Genomic DNA, 16,428 nt, shown 5'->3' with positions numbered 1-16,428 from the left:
AAAACAAATGCAAACAAAATTTATTTTGCACAAACATCAATAATGACAAACATAAGGGTCACATTCAACAATAAAATAACAATAATACATTATATGACTAGCAATGAGATCAGGAGGGTATGTGTAAGTTCTCAATAACTTAACTTGGTAATAAAACACCACAATGTAAGCTAGGTATAATATCTACAACTGGACTGCTCAACACAGAATACTGCAACGTAACAAATTACTATTCCTGTATCTACAGTTAATAATGCTAAATTGTTTTATCAGTTGAATGCTAAATAAAATTATATGTATAGTTTTTAATGAACATATTTAAATTAATAAAAGCAAGTATGCTTTATGAACTTTTGCATTGTTGAGTGCTGGAATAAAGTTCTTTATTAACTTTAGAGAGCAAACATGAAATTAAAAAAAAAATATTTCTAAAACCTGAAGAGAAACCATATAAATATATTATTTTTCAGAAACAAACGTAATTTAAAAGTACAATTTATAATACACAACACATTATCTAAAGGTAGAAACAAATAAAAACTATGAACTACAAACATGTTGATTTACTTTTGAAAATGTATCTTTGAGCAAATAATACTAAAATACTTATATTAAATATCCTGTTGAATGAGTATGAATTAGAGTCTTCCTTACCTTAAAAATAACTAGCAATACTTTAATGGAAGCTCACAAAATTAAGATAAACATTCAGTGAAAAAATGTTAATTTGTGATTATGTAAACAAATTTCCTAAATTCTACGAACGTAACATCGAGATTGGACTAGACAGCATAATTTTCCTAATACTACAGTTAAATAATTAAAAATGGACTATAAGTTAAAGCTTACGATAGTCAGACGGATGATATATGTGAATGAAGATACTACAAGTATTAGACTTAATCAAGTACGATCTACACACAGGTTTCCTACTCTATTAACATCACATATGCTCAAATAACAAAGTATGTTTCTAACTTGTTTGCATCTCAATACATGGACACTACTCAAAATGAACAGTGAGTAAAAAAAGGTGAAATTACCAACCTTTAAGGTCTTGAACTGCTACGAAGCGAAAACTGTTCAGATTTAAGGTTGAGAAGTAGTGTTGGTGATTAAAAGATTAAACTTAATTATTTTATGTTTCAATCTAACCTTTATTTTATCTTATATGCACATTTTAAATTTGGCCTCAAATTTAAAAGATTCGGAAGATTCTATTTTGTGTTATTTTCTTCTGTTTTGTGTTTACTGTTGTAATGGTAGGATCTATAATATGAGAACAGATGTATTAAGGCAATCCCCTGAGGTAAAGTGGCACATTTTAGCATTCTGATTTAGTTGACAGCTCATCTTCTAAATGAATCATAGAAATGGAGGTACTGAATTTTATATCATGTATGCATGAGTGTGTTCTTTGTCAAGGTCAGTAATTGGTTTAAAGCCAGCTACAGTTAAACGATCTTGAATTTATCCCATAAGACCAACGTTAAATCTCAAACAATTGTAATAAACATGTGTTTAATAAATCATTAAAACTAGTTTTAGACATTATCAAACAAAAATACTACAAAAATATAGAAATAGGCTACTTCTCAGGAATTGGAGTCTGCCCTTTTCACCAGTCAAAGCATTGTAAAAAAGGTAAAATGGATGAAAAGTTGTAAAAAGTTGACTGTAGTTGTGGATTGTTACACTACTACGCACTTAAACGCAAAGACTAACAATGCAAGAAACTAATTAATGAGCATTTCGTTGGTGTTCTATATTTTTCTCGGTGATACTTTTCACACCAAAATGCCCATTTGTGGCACCATGTTTGGAAGTTTTTTCCAGATTTTCACCCACAGAAGAGAATAACCTGTTGTAGATTATATACTCGTAATTAGTTGTAGGTGTTGCCAATGTGTTGTCAATAGTAAACTGTAAGCAGTGAGCTTACACATAAATTAGGATGTTCTGTACTGAAATCTTCCCTTTGAAACACAACACATGTATGTTTCTTTTTCATTGGTTATAGTATGATGATGTCAATGTATCAGCATTATTCTCTACCATTATAATTCTGTGCCAACCAAGGATGTCATCAGCAGTTGAAATGAATTGCCTTTATTGCTTGTAAACTGAGGTAATTACAGACAGAAAAGACACAAATGCAAGTGTGGATTGGTATCTGAAATTTACATCCATCAGTATGAAGCTTATATTGTGTTTATATAATATATGTTACATTATGTTTTAATCCTAATTAATTGTTAGAGTAAGTATATGAATAATAATATAAATAGTCTCACTACCAAATTTGTAAAATAATGTACCTTTTTCGATTTTCATTCATAGTATACGAAGTTTAGGTGAACTGGACTGTACATAATACAACAAACATTATTTTTTCTCAGAAAGGACATGAAGCCTGGTATGAAATGGATATTTTATAATTTTTATATTTTCAATATTAGATGTTTTTAATCACGTTTACCTTCTATTTTCAAAGAAGTGTATGTATATGAATTGAATTATTATTTCATAAATGTATTCTTTACAAGTGTTTATATTTTTTGTTTACATATTCTGTTTGCCTTAACTAAATTTTATTATATTAATTCACAATTCATTTGGGACAAAACAATACACCTATTAGATTGGTCATATTTTTTGGAAAAAATTGACAAAAAACCTTCAATTAATTCGACAAAATAAGACTAGTCATTACAGAAAAATACTGCCAGATTTAAGGTTAATTTGCAAGACAATATTTTTTTTGTTTCAATTGGCCAGTTTTTTCTGTACTTGATAAAATACTTTTGAATATTTTGTAGTTTGCAACTGTATTCTAATGTTTATTACACTAAAAACACATTATACATGATCTAAGCAATAATATGTGTACTATGTCCAATTATGTTTACAATCCTTCAATTTTGTACTGTAAAGAATGTTGACAAATGATATATTTTTTATTTTGCTAAAATATCAGACAATAAATTATATAATAGTAAATGTATACAGCATTTTATGTTTGTGATATGTTATATAATATAAATGATACATCAAGATGTGACAAAATGTTTTTAAATTATCAGCTAGTTTTCGGGGTGCTTGGATAAGTGTGAGTGTGCTCACATGTTAAATTCAGCAGGTTTATTCTGTGTTAGTATATTTAATCTCAAAAGTGTAATGCTATGTAAAATGTTGTTATTTACAATATTGATGTGATGTAAGCAATGTTCATTTGACAAAAAACAACTCGATATGTGATTTGTAGCTACATCTCAGAAGAAGTAAGCATTAAGAAGCAAATTGTGAAACTTGTGGCAGAGCGGACAGACAGGTGTTACACTACATATAAAGTATTAGATTTGAATTAAATGATAATGTAATAGTAAAGTGTGCGCTGTTGATTTTATTAAACATCATTAGGTCCAATTACAGACACTCAAATCATGCGAGGCCAAGGGCGGTTGATATCAATTTCTCACAATAAGAAAAAAGACATGAACTGATAAAGTAGTTTTTTATGTACATTTGCATTTTTATAAAATATTAATATCCCAAAATATTAATATATTAAAGAATTAGTCAACAATTTCAATTTAAACTGAAAGTCAGTTACGAAACAGATTCATTCATACAGAATGGGTGTACTTATACATTATACAGGCAGGAGTTTCATAAGTGTTCCCTCATCTATAAAAAATAAACAATTGCTATAAACCAAAATTTAAGGGAAATACCCTGAGAAATACCATTACTTAAAATAGAATCATGTGAGAAAACTTTACATGTATAATAAAAAATTGGTGTTCGACGATGAATACCCTGTTACACATAAATATTGTATTGAAATACCTTTAAGTATTACATATAAACATGTTTATGTAAACTGAATATTATAAAAATTACCATATATTATGGTCAATATCAATATTAAATACAGTACTTAATTTGTCTTTGAAGTTAAAAAAATATACAATAGTCAACCTTTGATGGAATAATAATGTTTCAACAACTTGTTAACACATTCATACCCATGTGGGGCTCTAGAGACCCATGCCTTTACCAACACCTCAACATGGCATGCGGCTCTAGAGCTCTGAGCTTTGTATGATTTATATAGTGAGTTTAACCCACCTGTATTTTCAATAGAATTATCAAATGTATCATGCAGCATTTTAGAATGGCTTTTAATGCTTTTTATACAATAAAAACTAATAAAATCACAATTTTCATAAATGCGTTAAACTTTTGTGAAATACTTAATTTACAATGTTAGATGACAAGCGGTTCTGCTTTAACTCTGCATTAAAACATAAATTATTGTAACCCACATGAAAATACTCTGATGACATTTGAAGTAATGTTGCTATGTTGCTACTGACCACCGGATGTTCTTACTATGGCATGGTTGTGGTTATATACATTATGCTTGATTTAGGATGCATATTGTCTGCATAACAAATGAATGAAATAGTGTGCATCTGCTGATTTTTCATTATTGCAACACATTTTGAGATGAATCAATAATTTTCCATACATCTAAACTTGACAATGGGGTACAGAGAGGGTATTCAAGTGGACCAATCAAAATCAGACCGTTTTCATGCGGGCTACTCTAATTAAGGGATTAAAATTATCAAATACATAACACACAACTCTGAGAGTCGTTATAAAACTATAGTAAATTATTGATCTTTAATCATACAAAACGGTTAGTTCTGCTACTCTATGAGACATATCATTGCAAGTCTGGCCATTTGGCGTTATTATTTATTAATAACATAAAGAGATATTAAGTAATAATTTCACTATTATTGTTATCGCAAAAAACTAATTTTATATACTCATGCAAAGCTTCAATAATATATCTCAGGCTGAAGTGCATCAGAAAACAGTTTACTTGCAACAATCCGGGCTTGTAATATGTCTCGACCTCATACTATAGTTAATAATAATATGGTATAAAATCATTAATTACACCCAATTGTATAATGTTTTAAATCTTGTGAATTTACATTAATAACAGTATCAATAAATAAAAAAATTCTTATCCAATCCATAGAATATTTGCATAAAATACTACTAAACAAAAACACATTCCACCTCACTTCAGGTATAAAAACATATCTTGACTATAGTACGAGACATATCAATGCAAACCTGGGTTGTGGCACAGTGTTTCCAGTTGTAACGGAAGAATAACTAGTGATTGGATAATCGATTGAATTCAACAATCAAGTGATCGTAACTGCTCATTTTTATTTCTCATCCATCTACCTGAATCCTTTACGTTCACAATTTAAACTAACACGTTTTACACTGTAACACAAAACGAGCAAAAATAATAATCAAATAAAACATGCAGAATAATAAAATGAAAAATGGATGTAAACAACCGGAACGAATTGAGACGTTGTCACGTCACCTCATACTGAGGATCAGCTGATATAACAATGTTGCAACATTGTATCTCTAAAATTTATCTCTAATCTTTGTATCTCCCTCCTCCCACATGGTGCGATACAGCCAGGCTTGCAATAATATATTCTTTACTATATAGTACTCTTAAGCCAGGTGTAGTAAGGTGTCTCACATACAGTCAACTTAACAGTAATTTTCATTTTACATTTGATTTTCAATTCATAATCTAACTACTGATTAGTGTTTAATATTCTTGTTTTCATATTTGCCTTGTTTCATAAATTAAATATCTTTCTAAAAGAGATCTTTTATTTTTACAAGAATATTTACTACAGCGTTTATTTGTTACAGAATAAGTTCTTTGAGTAGTATCACCACGGTAAGTAAACAAACTTTGGTGGCATAGTAAATGTTTTTGATTAAGAACTATGAAATATATTATTTAAAATATTATACTTTTTACAAGTTTGAGTGAAACCTACTGAATATTTATAACTAAAAATCTATATAACATTAAAATTATTCTCTTTTCATTTGTAATATTGGTATAATATGCTTTTGTTGAGTAATTAATTGGATTATGACAAGAAATACACTATTAAACTTTGTCGTTCATCAATTTTCAGCACATTTCTGAAAATGTAAGTTAACTTTAACAGCGTTAAAACATTTAAGCCTAAAAAATAAGAAATATAATTAAAATTGATAATAATTACATTTCTAATGTTATACAGTATTACAATATCAGTTTTACTTTCAATCAACTTCTGCTGTCATAACAATGTTTTATAAATGAAATAGTCAGTTGAATATTTCTTATTTTTCCCATTGCTAGGGACACAAACAGAATATAATATAAACTAGTTTTAGAAAAATGAAAGAACTAGTGTTAACATTAAAGTAGCTTGTATTTACTAACAATTTAAAGATAAGTTTGAGACACTTAACTTTTGTTTCACACACATTTATTTGCACATCTATAATTAGATTTTTATAGTGAATGGAATGTTCGAAAACTGACTAAGGTAAACAATACAACTTAAATTAAAATTGAGTAGATAAAAAATACACAATATTTACATATAACACATGAACAAATCGTTTACAGGGTATTTTGGAGCTCAATATTACATACCAAAACTCGGAAAATATCCAAAAGAATTTTTATATGTTTACACAGTAGTTTCTTTGAATACTTTTGGTACGTCAGAATCTTTAAAATGAATATATCTGGTGATGGACGCTGCATCTGTCAACATGCGTTCATCCACTACTATGTTGGACCGCTCCCACACGTCGGTCCTTGACTCTGCAAGACAAATAGTCTATCATGGTATAGATTATAAATTCAATCTAATAATATATAAAATTGTCTAGATTAAAAATTTCAGATTTTCTTATCAATTTAAAATACATACAAAGTAAGTTTTAGTTAATCCTTCCAATAGAATACTAATAATCTGCCATTTATTTTGATGTTCCTTTTCTTTTATCAAAATTCATAAATAATCCTTCCAACTCAGTTGAAAGAAGTAGATAGATTTTACAACAGAACGGAAACATTAATAATTTATTTCTTATGGGACGTAATACAAACATAACAACAAAAATACAACAAAAGTGTTGTTTACAAAATGTTTAGGAAATATTATAAGTATTCCAGAACTTTTTATTTTTTCTCTAGGTTCATCAATAATGGAATTTTGGATTTTATATAAGTTGCTATATTTAGAACAAAATGACTTACCGAGCTGGCCAAACTGAGATATTTATAACATCAATTTCTGTACAGAGTTTCCACTTGCTTGGCCTGTTTTGGGCTCTGACAGTCATGCTTGATTAAGTTAGGTGAAAATTTTACTTAAGTGCTAACACAAAAAAAATCCACCTAAAAGCAGTGTGTAGGTGTTATGTCCTTATTATTGTACCAGTTTTATTAAATGGTAACTATATTGATAAGCTCCTTCTTCCTGAAAGTAGGAAGTCAAGGGAAAGAATTATAAGGAAAAGTTTGATTAATTTTCTTTAGACGTAATTTAACCGATGTTGTTAATTTAATGCAGGCAGACATACAGACAAGCCATGAACTTGATTTGCTGTATGTGCTAGAGGTAGATCAAGGACAGAAGACCTGATTCAGATGTCTACACATTATAGAAACACACTTGTCACTTTCTTCCACATCCTGTCCAAATCAACTTCCTCCTTCACCCATATCTCTCCCTCCCCCCCCCCCCCCAATTAGTTCAGTTGTAATGTTGTAGTGACCTGATATTCTTTCTACAACTGTAAATAAGATTTACCCTCTTTGACTTTCTATTTCAGCAAAGTCTTTACATGTATGTTTTCGGTCTTATAATGTGGTTTAATTTTAAAATAAAAATTATTGGACCCTTATAAAATTGTCTGATTTAAAAATATTCTGTTTTTATTTATAGATTCGGAGCCTCCATTTGATAGTACGTACATTAATTCTTGAAATTTAAAAGAGAACAAGAGAGTAATAATTTTTACTGAGATAATTTTATCTGTTTAAAGACTTTTAGTCAATGTTAGAAATTTTAAATTACTATGACTAAATGGACTTAATCCATATGGGAACATTTAATTTTAATTGAGTAATGTGTGGTGCCTTGAGTTTCATTTATAGACACTTCATGAAAGTGATCTTAATAGTTTGTATTATTTATTGAAAGGTAATTTACATACATAATCAAGTATAAACATATTATAAGGATATACAATTAACATGAGCTTGAAGCATGCATACTGAATTCATTTTCAAGTTTCATATTTTTATTTCAGATTTTGCGCTAATTTAAGATTAACAGACAATAAGATTTTCAGTTATATTTCAAAATTATTAAAAGTTTTAGAGAACCAGGTGATTTTTATTTTAGTTTATCGAGTGACTGAAGAACAAACAAGCCATTTATCACTCTGTATCACTTTTGGTTAAAGATTTCATGATATATTAGATTTATTTGATATTAGGTGTCTCATTTCTGGAAGTCTGATCTATTGAAAAACAAACAAGCCATTTATCACTCTGTATCACTTTTGGTTAAAGATTTCATGATATATTAGATTTATTTGATATTAGGTGTCTCATTTCTGGAAGTCTGATCTATTGAAGAACAAACAAGCCATTTATCACTCTGTATCACTTTTGGTTAAAGATTTCATGATATATTAGATTTATTTGATATTAGGTGTCTCATTTCTGGAAGTCTGATCTATTGAAAAACAAACAAGCCATTTATCACTCTGTATCACTTTTGGTTAAAGATTTCATGATATATTAGATTTATTTGATATTAGGTGTCTCATTTCTGGAAGTCTGATCTATTGAAAAACAAACAAGCCATTTATCACTCTGTATCACTTTTGGTTAAAGATTTCATGATATATTAGATTTATTTGATATTAGGTGTCTCATTTCTGGAAGTCTGATCTATTGAAGAACAAACAAGCCATTTATCACTCTGTATCACTTTTGGTTAAAGATTTCATGATATATTAGATTTATTTGATATTAGGTGTCTCATTTCTGGAAGTCTGATCTATTGAAAAACAAACAAGCCATTTATCACTCTGTATCACTTTTGGTTAAAGATTTCATGATATATTAGATTTATTTGATATTAGGTGTCTCATTTCTGGAAGTCTGATCTATTGAAGAACAAACAAGCCATTTATCACTCTGTATCACTTTTGGTTAAAGATTTCATGATATATTAGATTTATTTGATATTAGGTGTCTCATTTCTGGAAGTCTGATCTATTGAAGAACAAACAAGCCATTTATCACTCTGTATCACTTTTGGTTAAAGATTTCATGATATATTAGATTTATTTGATATTAGGTGTCTCATTTCTGGAAGTCTGATCTATTGAAGAACAAACAAGCCATTTATCACTCTGTATCACTTTTGGTTAAAGATTTCATGATATATTAGATTTATTTGATATTAGGTGTCTCATTTCTGGAAGTCTGATCTATTGAAAAACAAACAAGCCATTTATCACTCTGTATCACTTTTGGTTAAAGATTTCATGATATATTAGATTTATTTGATATTAGGTGTCTCATTTCTGGAAGTCTGATCTATTGAAAAACAAACATATTTTAAATTTTAATAAAGTACATGTGCAGTATAAGTTAGAATACGGTACATACCAATCTGTTACAGTACAAAAACTGAGATAGATAATCAATTCTATCAAATAAATATATAACATTAAAAAAATTTAGTACATCTAAATCTCAATTTAAAATATATCCTAAATTAGTTTAGCTAATCCTTCTAATAGAATATTATATCTGCCATTAAGTTTAATAATCCTTTTCTTTATGAAAATTTATAATTTCAACAAACAGTGTGTGTGTGACGGTATGATCTTGTTATCATTAGAAAATTTATTTAAAATGTACCAATTTTCTAATATAATTTATATTCTTAACTCATTCAGTCATAGTGACGCCTTGCGCATGTTACACCCCTAGTACTGACAATGTCACTATAGTGTCATGTTCATTCATAAAATTTTTAAGTCATAGATGTTTTTGATTATGTAATAGATTTTACTCATTGTTATAAAAGGTATTTATTTAAATAATAAATAATACCAAAATGTTTCTGAATTTAGAAATTAGTCGTTAGAGTATTAATGTAAGGTATTTACATTTCTAGTAGCACTGATCATAACATACATAAGGTGGCGTCATAGTTGTAGAGTATAAGTAAAAACCGGGCTAAGTGCCAAAAAGTTACTTTTGAGATAATCGATGAAAACTGCATATAACTATCATAATTAAATATTTTTTAACTGTAATATATTAAATAAAAAATATGCATCACTACTAAATAGTATCAGTGGAAGAATGCATTATATACCATGGGAACAGTAAAGAAAAAAATATTGAATTCAACTTTTTTTGAAAAGGGGTATGTCACAACTTACTGAGGTAAACACCGGGCTAAGTGCCACATTTACTTCGGGCTATGTCACAACTTGCTGATGTAAAAAGAGGGCTAAGTACCAAACAAATGTTACTAAAAATACATAAAAATGAAAGAGTAAGCAAACATGTAGTTAAAAAATAATACAGGTTAAAAAGACAAACAATTATAATGTTATACCTATTTAATTATTTAAACTTTTACTCAAATACTCGATAGTATATTATACACTAAACTTAAGTTAACAGGCAGGAACACTGAAACTTTTATGCAGTTAAATTATTATAAAAGCCTTTGTTCTCTTCTTTGAGGTAAGGTATCATCTTTTTCAGGTCTTCTTTTTTTTCTTTAGTTAATCGGTTTATTGTTTGCAAAGTGGATAGGTTTTGCAAGATGTCCTCTTCCTTAACCCCCTTTTTGAACACATTTATTCCGAGCCAAGTTTCAATATCAGTCCATGATTTTTTCACAAATACTATACTTGGTTTTGTTCTTGCAATTTTTAGCCATTGGACTTTGGACATTTCCAATTTCTTTGTATTCAGACAATTGTTACTACTTTCCTTAAAATAAAAAAAAGTCATCTTCATCCATAAGTGTGGAAAAAATTGCTTTTTGTGGGAGGCACTTACAAGAATTTGAACTATGTCTAGTGAGACTTCACACCTACTTACTCTCTTTTTTTCTCGATGAGCGCAAAGTCTCAATCACAAGAAAGGTATGAATGGCCTGACACAAGATATTTATGTTCAATTTCATCAAAGATACCACGACAAACTAAATAATTCCATAAAAACAGCAACATTTTTTTTGTCCCCCACAGTTGTGGCTCCAAACAATCAACTTTTTTGTGGGTTATTTTGTTCAAGACTCCTTTCAACAAACAAGATGCTTCACCCTTTGCTCGTCTCTTACACTTCGGTAATACTAAAGGCACATTCATTATGGATAACACAAACTCAATCTAATCACAATGTAAAGCGGTAACACACACTCCTCATACAGTGGTTAGAATGCCTGTGGCAACAAACATAACCTGCAAAACACGTGTAGTCTGGCGTGTGTTGCGCATGGCACTTGACTCGGTTTTTACTGATGTCACCCTTGAACATAGCCCATGCGCATTCTAGCGGCAAGGATTTGAACGAATTATTGATTTTTCTCGACATAGCCCGGTTTATACTGTATTGGGGTTGGCTTATAGCACACATTTTGATACTAAACTCAATTTCTTAATTTTTGGCACTTAGCCCGGTTTTTACTTATACTCTACAGTTTACATTTATCAACAAAATTTAATTTATTTAGCAGTATTGTTACTATACAAACACCAATAGATATTTTACCAATAATTTCAATGCCAGTATTTGGTCTATATGGGATATATCAACGCTGTTAGTACCGATGATGGTCCCACAGTACTTTTATATATAAAAACAATACTTATTTATAAAATTGATAATATCCAGTACTTGTGATGCTAAATGAATACAATTAGCTAAATAAAAAAGTTTGGGATTTCGGGTGTTATACTCATATTTTGGGTTATAATTGAAAGTGTTAAATTAATAACATTATCAGGAAAGTTACTCTTTCAAATAAAAAATCAACACTTCTGGTATTTTTAAGTTACTAAATTATTATTTCTTGTCCTAATTTTCCTTTATACAGTGGATCAATGACTTACATTATATTGCAATTTCATACCTTTCACTCTTCCTTTACTGAAAATAGTTCAGACAAAAAGTTTTACAGAACGTTTAACTTTGTCTAAGATTTAATTGATGTTGAAACACAGATTTGAATAGTAGTTTGATTATGATCACAAGCGGCAAAGAGAAATAATATTGCCTTAATGGCTGCTCAGGAGCGCTGAAGGATAGGGAGATTATGGTTTAATTTTTCATGCAACAAAAAGAACTACCCAAAGTTTTTTGCATTATACAAAATTACATGTTTTGCTTCGTAATTTAGATTAGGCTACCATAAATATGTTACTAGTAGTAGCAAAGTTAAAGTTAACCTTTACGAGTGCTCAAGTGATCTGAGCTTGTCTCGATGAATATTTTTCTTTTTACGCCAGAAGTGTGGGGTCGCTGAAGCCCGCACTGATGGCCAGGGGCATTTCCGAACGGTACTTTCAACTTTATATCTGATATTAGTGAACGACCTACAAAAAGGGGAGCTACATTGTTATCAATTCCAATCCATCGATAATTATTTTTTAATAGGTCCTTCACTGTTGAAGCTTGTTGTCTTTGGAACGCTCTTCCCGATGATATTATATATATTGAGGACCGTGCACGCTTCGGGACGAGGGTTAGGGGCTTGCTGCTGGGGGGCCTGTGGGGGTGACGGGTGGTGCTGCTTGTTGCGGTCATGTGGTCAGAGGGTGTGTTAGAGTGATTGAATGTCTTCTTGTTCTTCATTTTGAATTTTACTTGTATTAATTACAAGTTATATATATTTTTCTTTTATATTTTAAGTTTGAAATTCACTTTAATATTATGTAGATTTTTACTTTAAGGTCATTTAATTTTGTGTAGGTTAAAAAATTTTGTTATTTTATATTTAAATTATAATTTAATAATTTATCGAATTTGTATTTAACTACTGTAAATTTACTGTATATAATATGAGATTGATTGGTAGAGAGGGTCTGATAACCCTAACTCCCCCTCCTTAATTATAGCATTTTTCATTTAATTTCATTTTCATTTCTTTCCCGACTTCAGATCACATGCCAGATCATATAACATCGGAAAAGTACCAATTGGAAAAGCCCCTGGCCATTAGTGGCCCTGAACTTCTGGTGTAAGAAGAAAAACATTCATCGAGACAAGCTCAGATCACTTAAGCGCTCGTAAAGTTAACTGTAAGTTTTTTAATTTATAATCCTATTTATCTCTTTATATTGTGGAACAATAAGTAGTAGATAGGGACAGAGTGGCTTCTGTATAATACTAAAGTACAGCTAGGAGTTTTCAACTTCTACTGTGTTGTATTAAGCCCCTGATTTTTTATAAAATTTAGATGACATTCGGGGTATCTGTAAGTTTTTGAGCTAGGCTGTTAGCAGAAGTTAGAAGCACTGAACTACATAAAACATCGAATCCAATAGTCCAACAGACCTGGTACAAATTTGATCATTATTGTTTGCTTTGCACAGTATCAATATTCCCTGATTGTGCTTAACCCATATATACCCTGAATATGGAGCTGTTAAATTGTTACTCTAAAAGACTGTTGTACTAGTTAAGGGTTGATACAGATTAAATTATTAGTGTACTAGTACATTTAATGAGATATTACCTTTACAGAGAACCTGTGAAACATAAGAACATTCATAATGAGCGAATGATGTAAGCTTCTTTTAGTAATAATAAAAGCTGTGAATAATAATACATGTTAGTGAGTAGAATGTTGCTAAACTTTGTATTTCAACAAATCTGTATCTTTTGCACACATCTGTTTGCTTTGTTTTGTATACCGCACAATTGTTTATTTAATGTAAACATAAAAATCATCACACTTGAAGAATAAAATAAAAATATGAATGTTCTGTAAAAATATCTCATATTAGAATACATTGATAAATCTTTTTTCTATTATTATGGTGATTAGTGTGCTTAAATCTGTGTTGTACAATGAATTAAATAAAAGAAAGAATATAGAAATAAATTAAGCAAATGAATGACAATGTAAGAAAGATTATGCTCATCTTAATTGTGATTTTCAAGGTAAACTTTAAACACAGTGTTCTATGTTTCTCATATCCAGGCATGAACACAACTTAAACTGATCTAGTTCAAGGAAAATCATCACCTCAGGCTTACCTCACATCATCAGCCCCCTTCAAAAAAAGCGTAATTTTTTACCATCTGTCATATTTGTTCAAGATATTGTTGAGAAATTCTGTTGTATCCTTGGACATCTTCACTCTCACTTTTGTTTGTTCAGGGTATGACATGTTTGGACTAATCACGAAACAATTTCATGACGAATAATGTCAAATTTCAACCAAGTGCATCTCTGAACTTGTAATAAATGAAATTACAAAGCTCAAGAATCAATAGTAACAATAATAATTCAGCTGTTCAGGGTCCTAATCTCATGAATGTAATCACAGTTTCTATCTTGTTGTGTTGTTAACCCTTTAACAAGGGAAATTTCACAGACACATCTATTCCCAACTGCGGGAGATATTCAGCTGTCACTGATATGTAAGTCAGCCACCTGGCCACTGCTACTTACCATTTTTTAAAGGTTACATTTAAAATATATCAAAGGAAATAACTATCTAAAATTATATGAACATTTATTTTATTATTATTCTTTTATTATTGTTTTCATTACATAAATAAAAATAAATTTGCATTATTAGGTTTAACCTAAAAATTTCACCAAACTGTGACACTTGGTGTGCTATTCTGCACATTTTCAACGTTAAAAATATACTTGTACATATAATCTGCATTGACATAAATAGTGATGTTTTAACATTTTTCAATGAATAAATTGTTAACCTAAGCCATTATAAACAGCAGTGAACATTGCAGTAATGTGGTATTAACAAAAAGATAGAGTAATTTGTCCTCTAGTGGGACATATAACTGCTTGAATAGTTCCGCCAGAAGGATCACACAAAACCATCGCAGCCCAGTGAGTTTGCCGCACGAGACACAACACATGAAGCCATTTTCAAGGATTAATAAGCAAATGGATCAAACCTAATAAAATCCTCCCTATACTGACTGCAAAGTTTTGAATGCAATGTGTGAATTCTCAAAAAGTCATTCTATCTCTTTGGTATACATTTAGAAGCCTTTACAAAACGTTTCTAGCCTTCATTCTGTCGCTTAAAAAGCCATGGAACACTGTGCAACTTTTGGACACTTAAATTAGCTGTAACAATGTTCTACATACAACATAGATACTAAGATTTATTTGACTATACTAAACACCCCATAAATTATGGCACTGTTCATTTAAGTCAAATGCCACTCAAGTATTGTCTCACTCGTGTTACTTTGATCCTTGTTTTTATAGTTTTACACAATACTCTGTCCAGAGAACAGAGGTCCTGAAAGATTATGGACCATTACAACTAATTTTCTTTATTTTATTATAAAGATTACATAAATAAAAAAATTACTAGATTCATTAAGAATTAATAAAAATGATCAATGCAAATTGGGAACACAGGGCAGCTTCTTGACCATTACAGTTATCAGTGTGCTTGGGTCAGCAACGGTCTGTAATCCTACAGAGGCCACTGCTCTCCGGACAGAGTATAATGCATCACAACAAATAAAAATTTAAGATTCAATCTTGACAATACAAAAAAAGAGCAATATGGACTATATTAAAACTCAAACCAAGCACTTTGGTAAATAAATTTGGTAAAATTATGAATACAGACAGTGTATGCCATGTACGAAGGTCGTTATTTTTTTCAACATCCGATCTCACGTCATGACGGCCAGTCACGTGGCAGGTGCATTGTGTTTGCAGTAGTTGATTGTGCATCTTTCCTGGTACAACATTTGTCATTGTCGAGTTCAATTAGTCAGTTTGTGCTGAACTGCAGTCGCATGAACATGGCTGCCTCTATTGATTCTCATGCCAAATGTAAATTGAGAAGTGTTATTTATTTCCTGCAAGCAGAAGGGAATAGTGCAGCAGAAATCCATTGGAGAATGTGCTGTGTTTACAGAGAAAACAATGTGAGTGATGGTGTGTGTGAATTGTGTTAAAAGTTTAAAGATGGCCGAATGTCAAATTCAAGGATCAATTCAAGAAATGTGAAATTTGAAGCCATTCGGCGATTTTTGTGAGTGTCCATCAACATTTTGGGCTTTCTACACCACTCCCGTACAACACCATCACTCAAAATGTTTTCTCCGTAAACACAGCACATTCACAGATGGATTTCTGCTGCACTATTCACTTCTTCTTGCAAGAAAAAATAATACTGTTTAATTCACATTTTTTGAGAAAATCAATAGAGGCAGCTATGCAGTTTATGCGACTGCAAAACTAGCTA

At 30.2% G+C, this 16,428-nt stretch overlaps 1 protein-coding gene across 2 annotated transcripts in view; it reads right to left on the bottom strand.

Annotated features, from left to right (window-relative positions):
• Positions 1-3: 3 nt before the first annotated feature.
• Positions 4-16,428, bottom strand: part of LOC124359402 (inositol polyphosphate-5-phosphatase A) — a 186,858-nt gene continuing 170,433 nt past the window's right edge. Inside the window, exon 15 of one of the 2 annotated variants that reach the window (XM_046812116.1) lies at positions 4-6,727. In XM_046812116.1, coding sequence (XP_046668072.1) covers positions 6,591-6,727 — 137 coding nt within the window. In that variant the 3' untranslated portion in view covers positions 4-6,590. The remainder of the gene's footprint in view (positions 6,728-16,428) is intronic. The other variant, XM_046812117.1, reaches the window with a different exon arrangement.

This window comes from Homalodisca vitripennis, chromosome 4, assembly GCF_021130785.1.
Source record: "Homalodisca vitripennis isolate AUS2020 chromosome 4, UT_GWSS_2.1, whole genome shotgun sequence".
Lineage (NCBI taxonomy): Eukaryota > Metazoa > Arthropoda > Insecta > Hemiptera > Cicadellidae > Homalodisca > Homalodisca vitripennis.
This window is presented reverse-complemented; position numbering and strand designations above follow the sequence as displayed.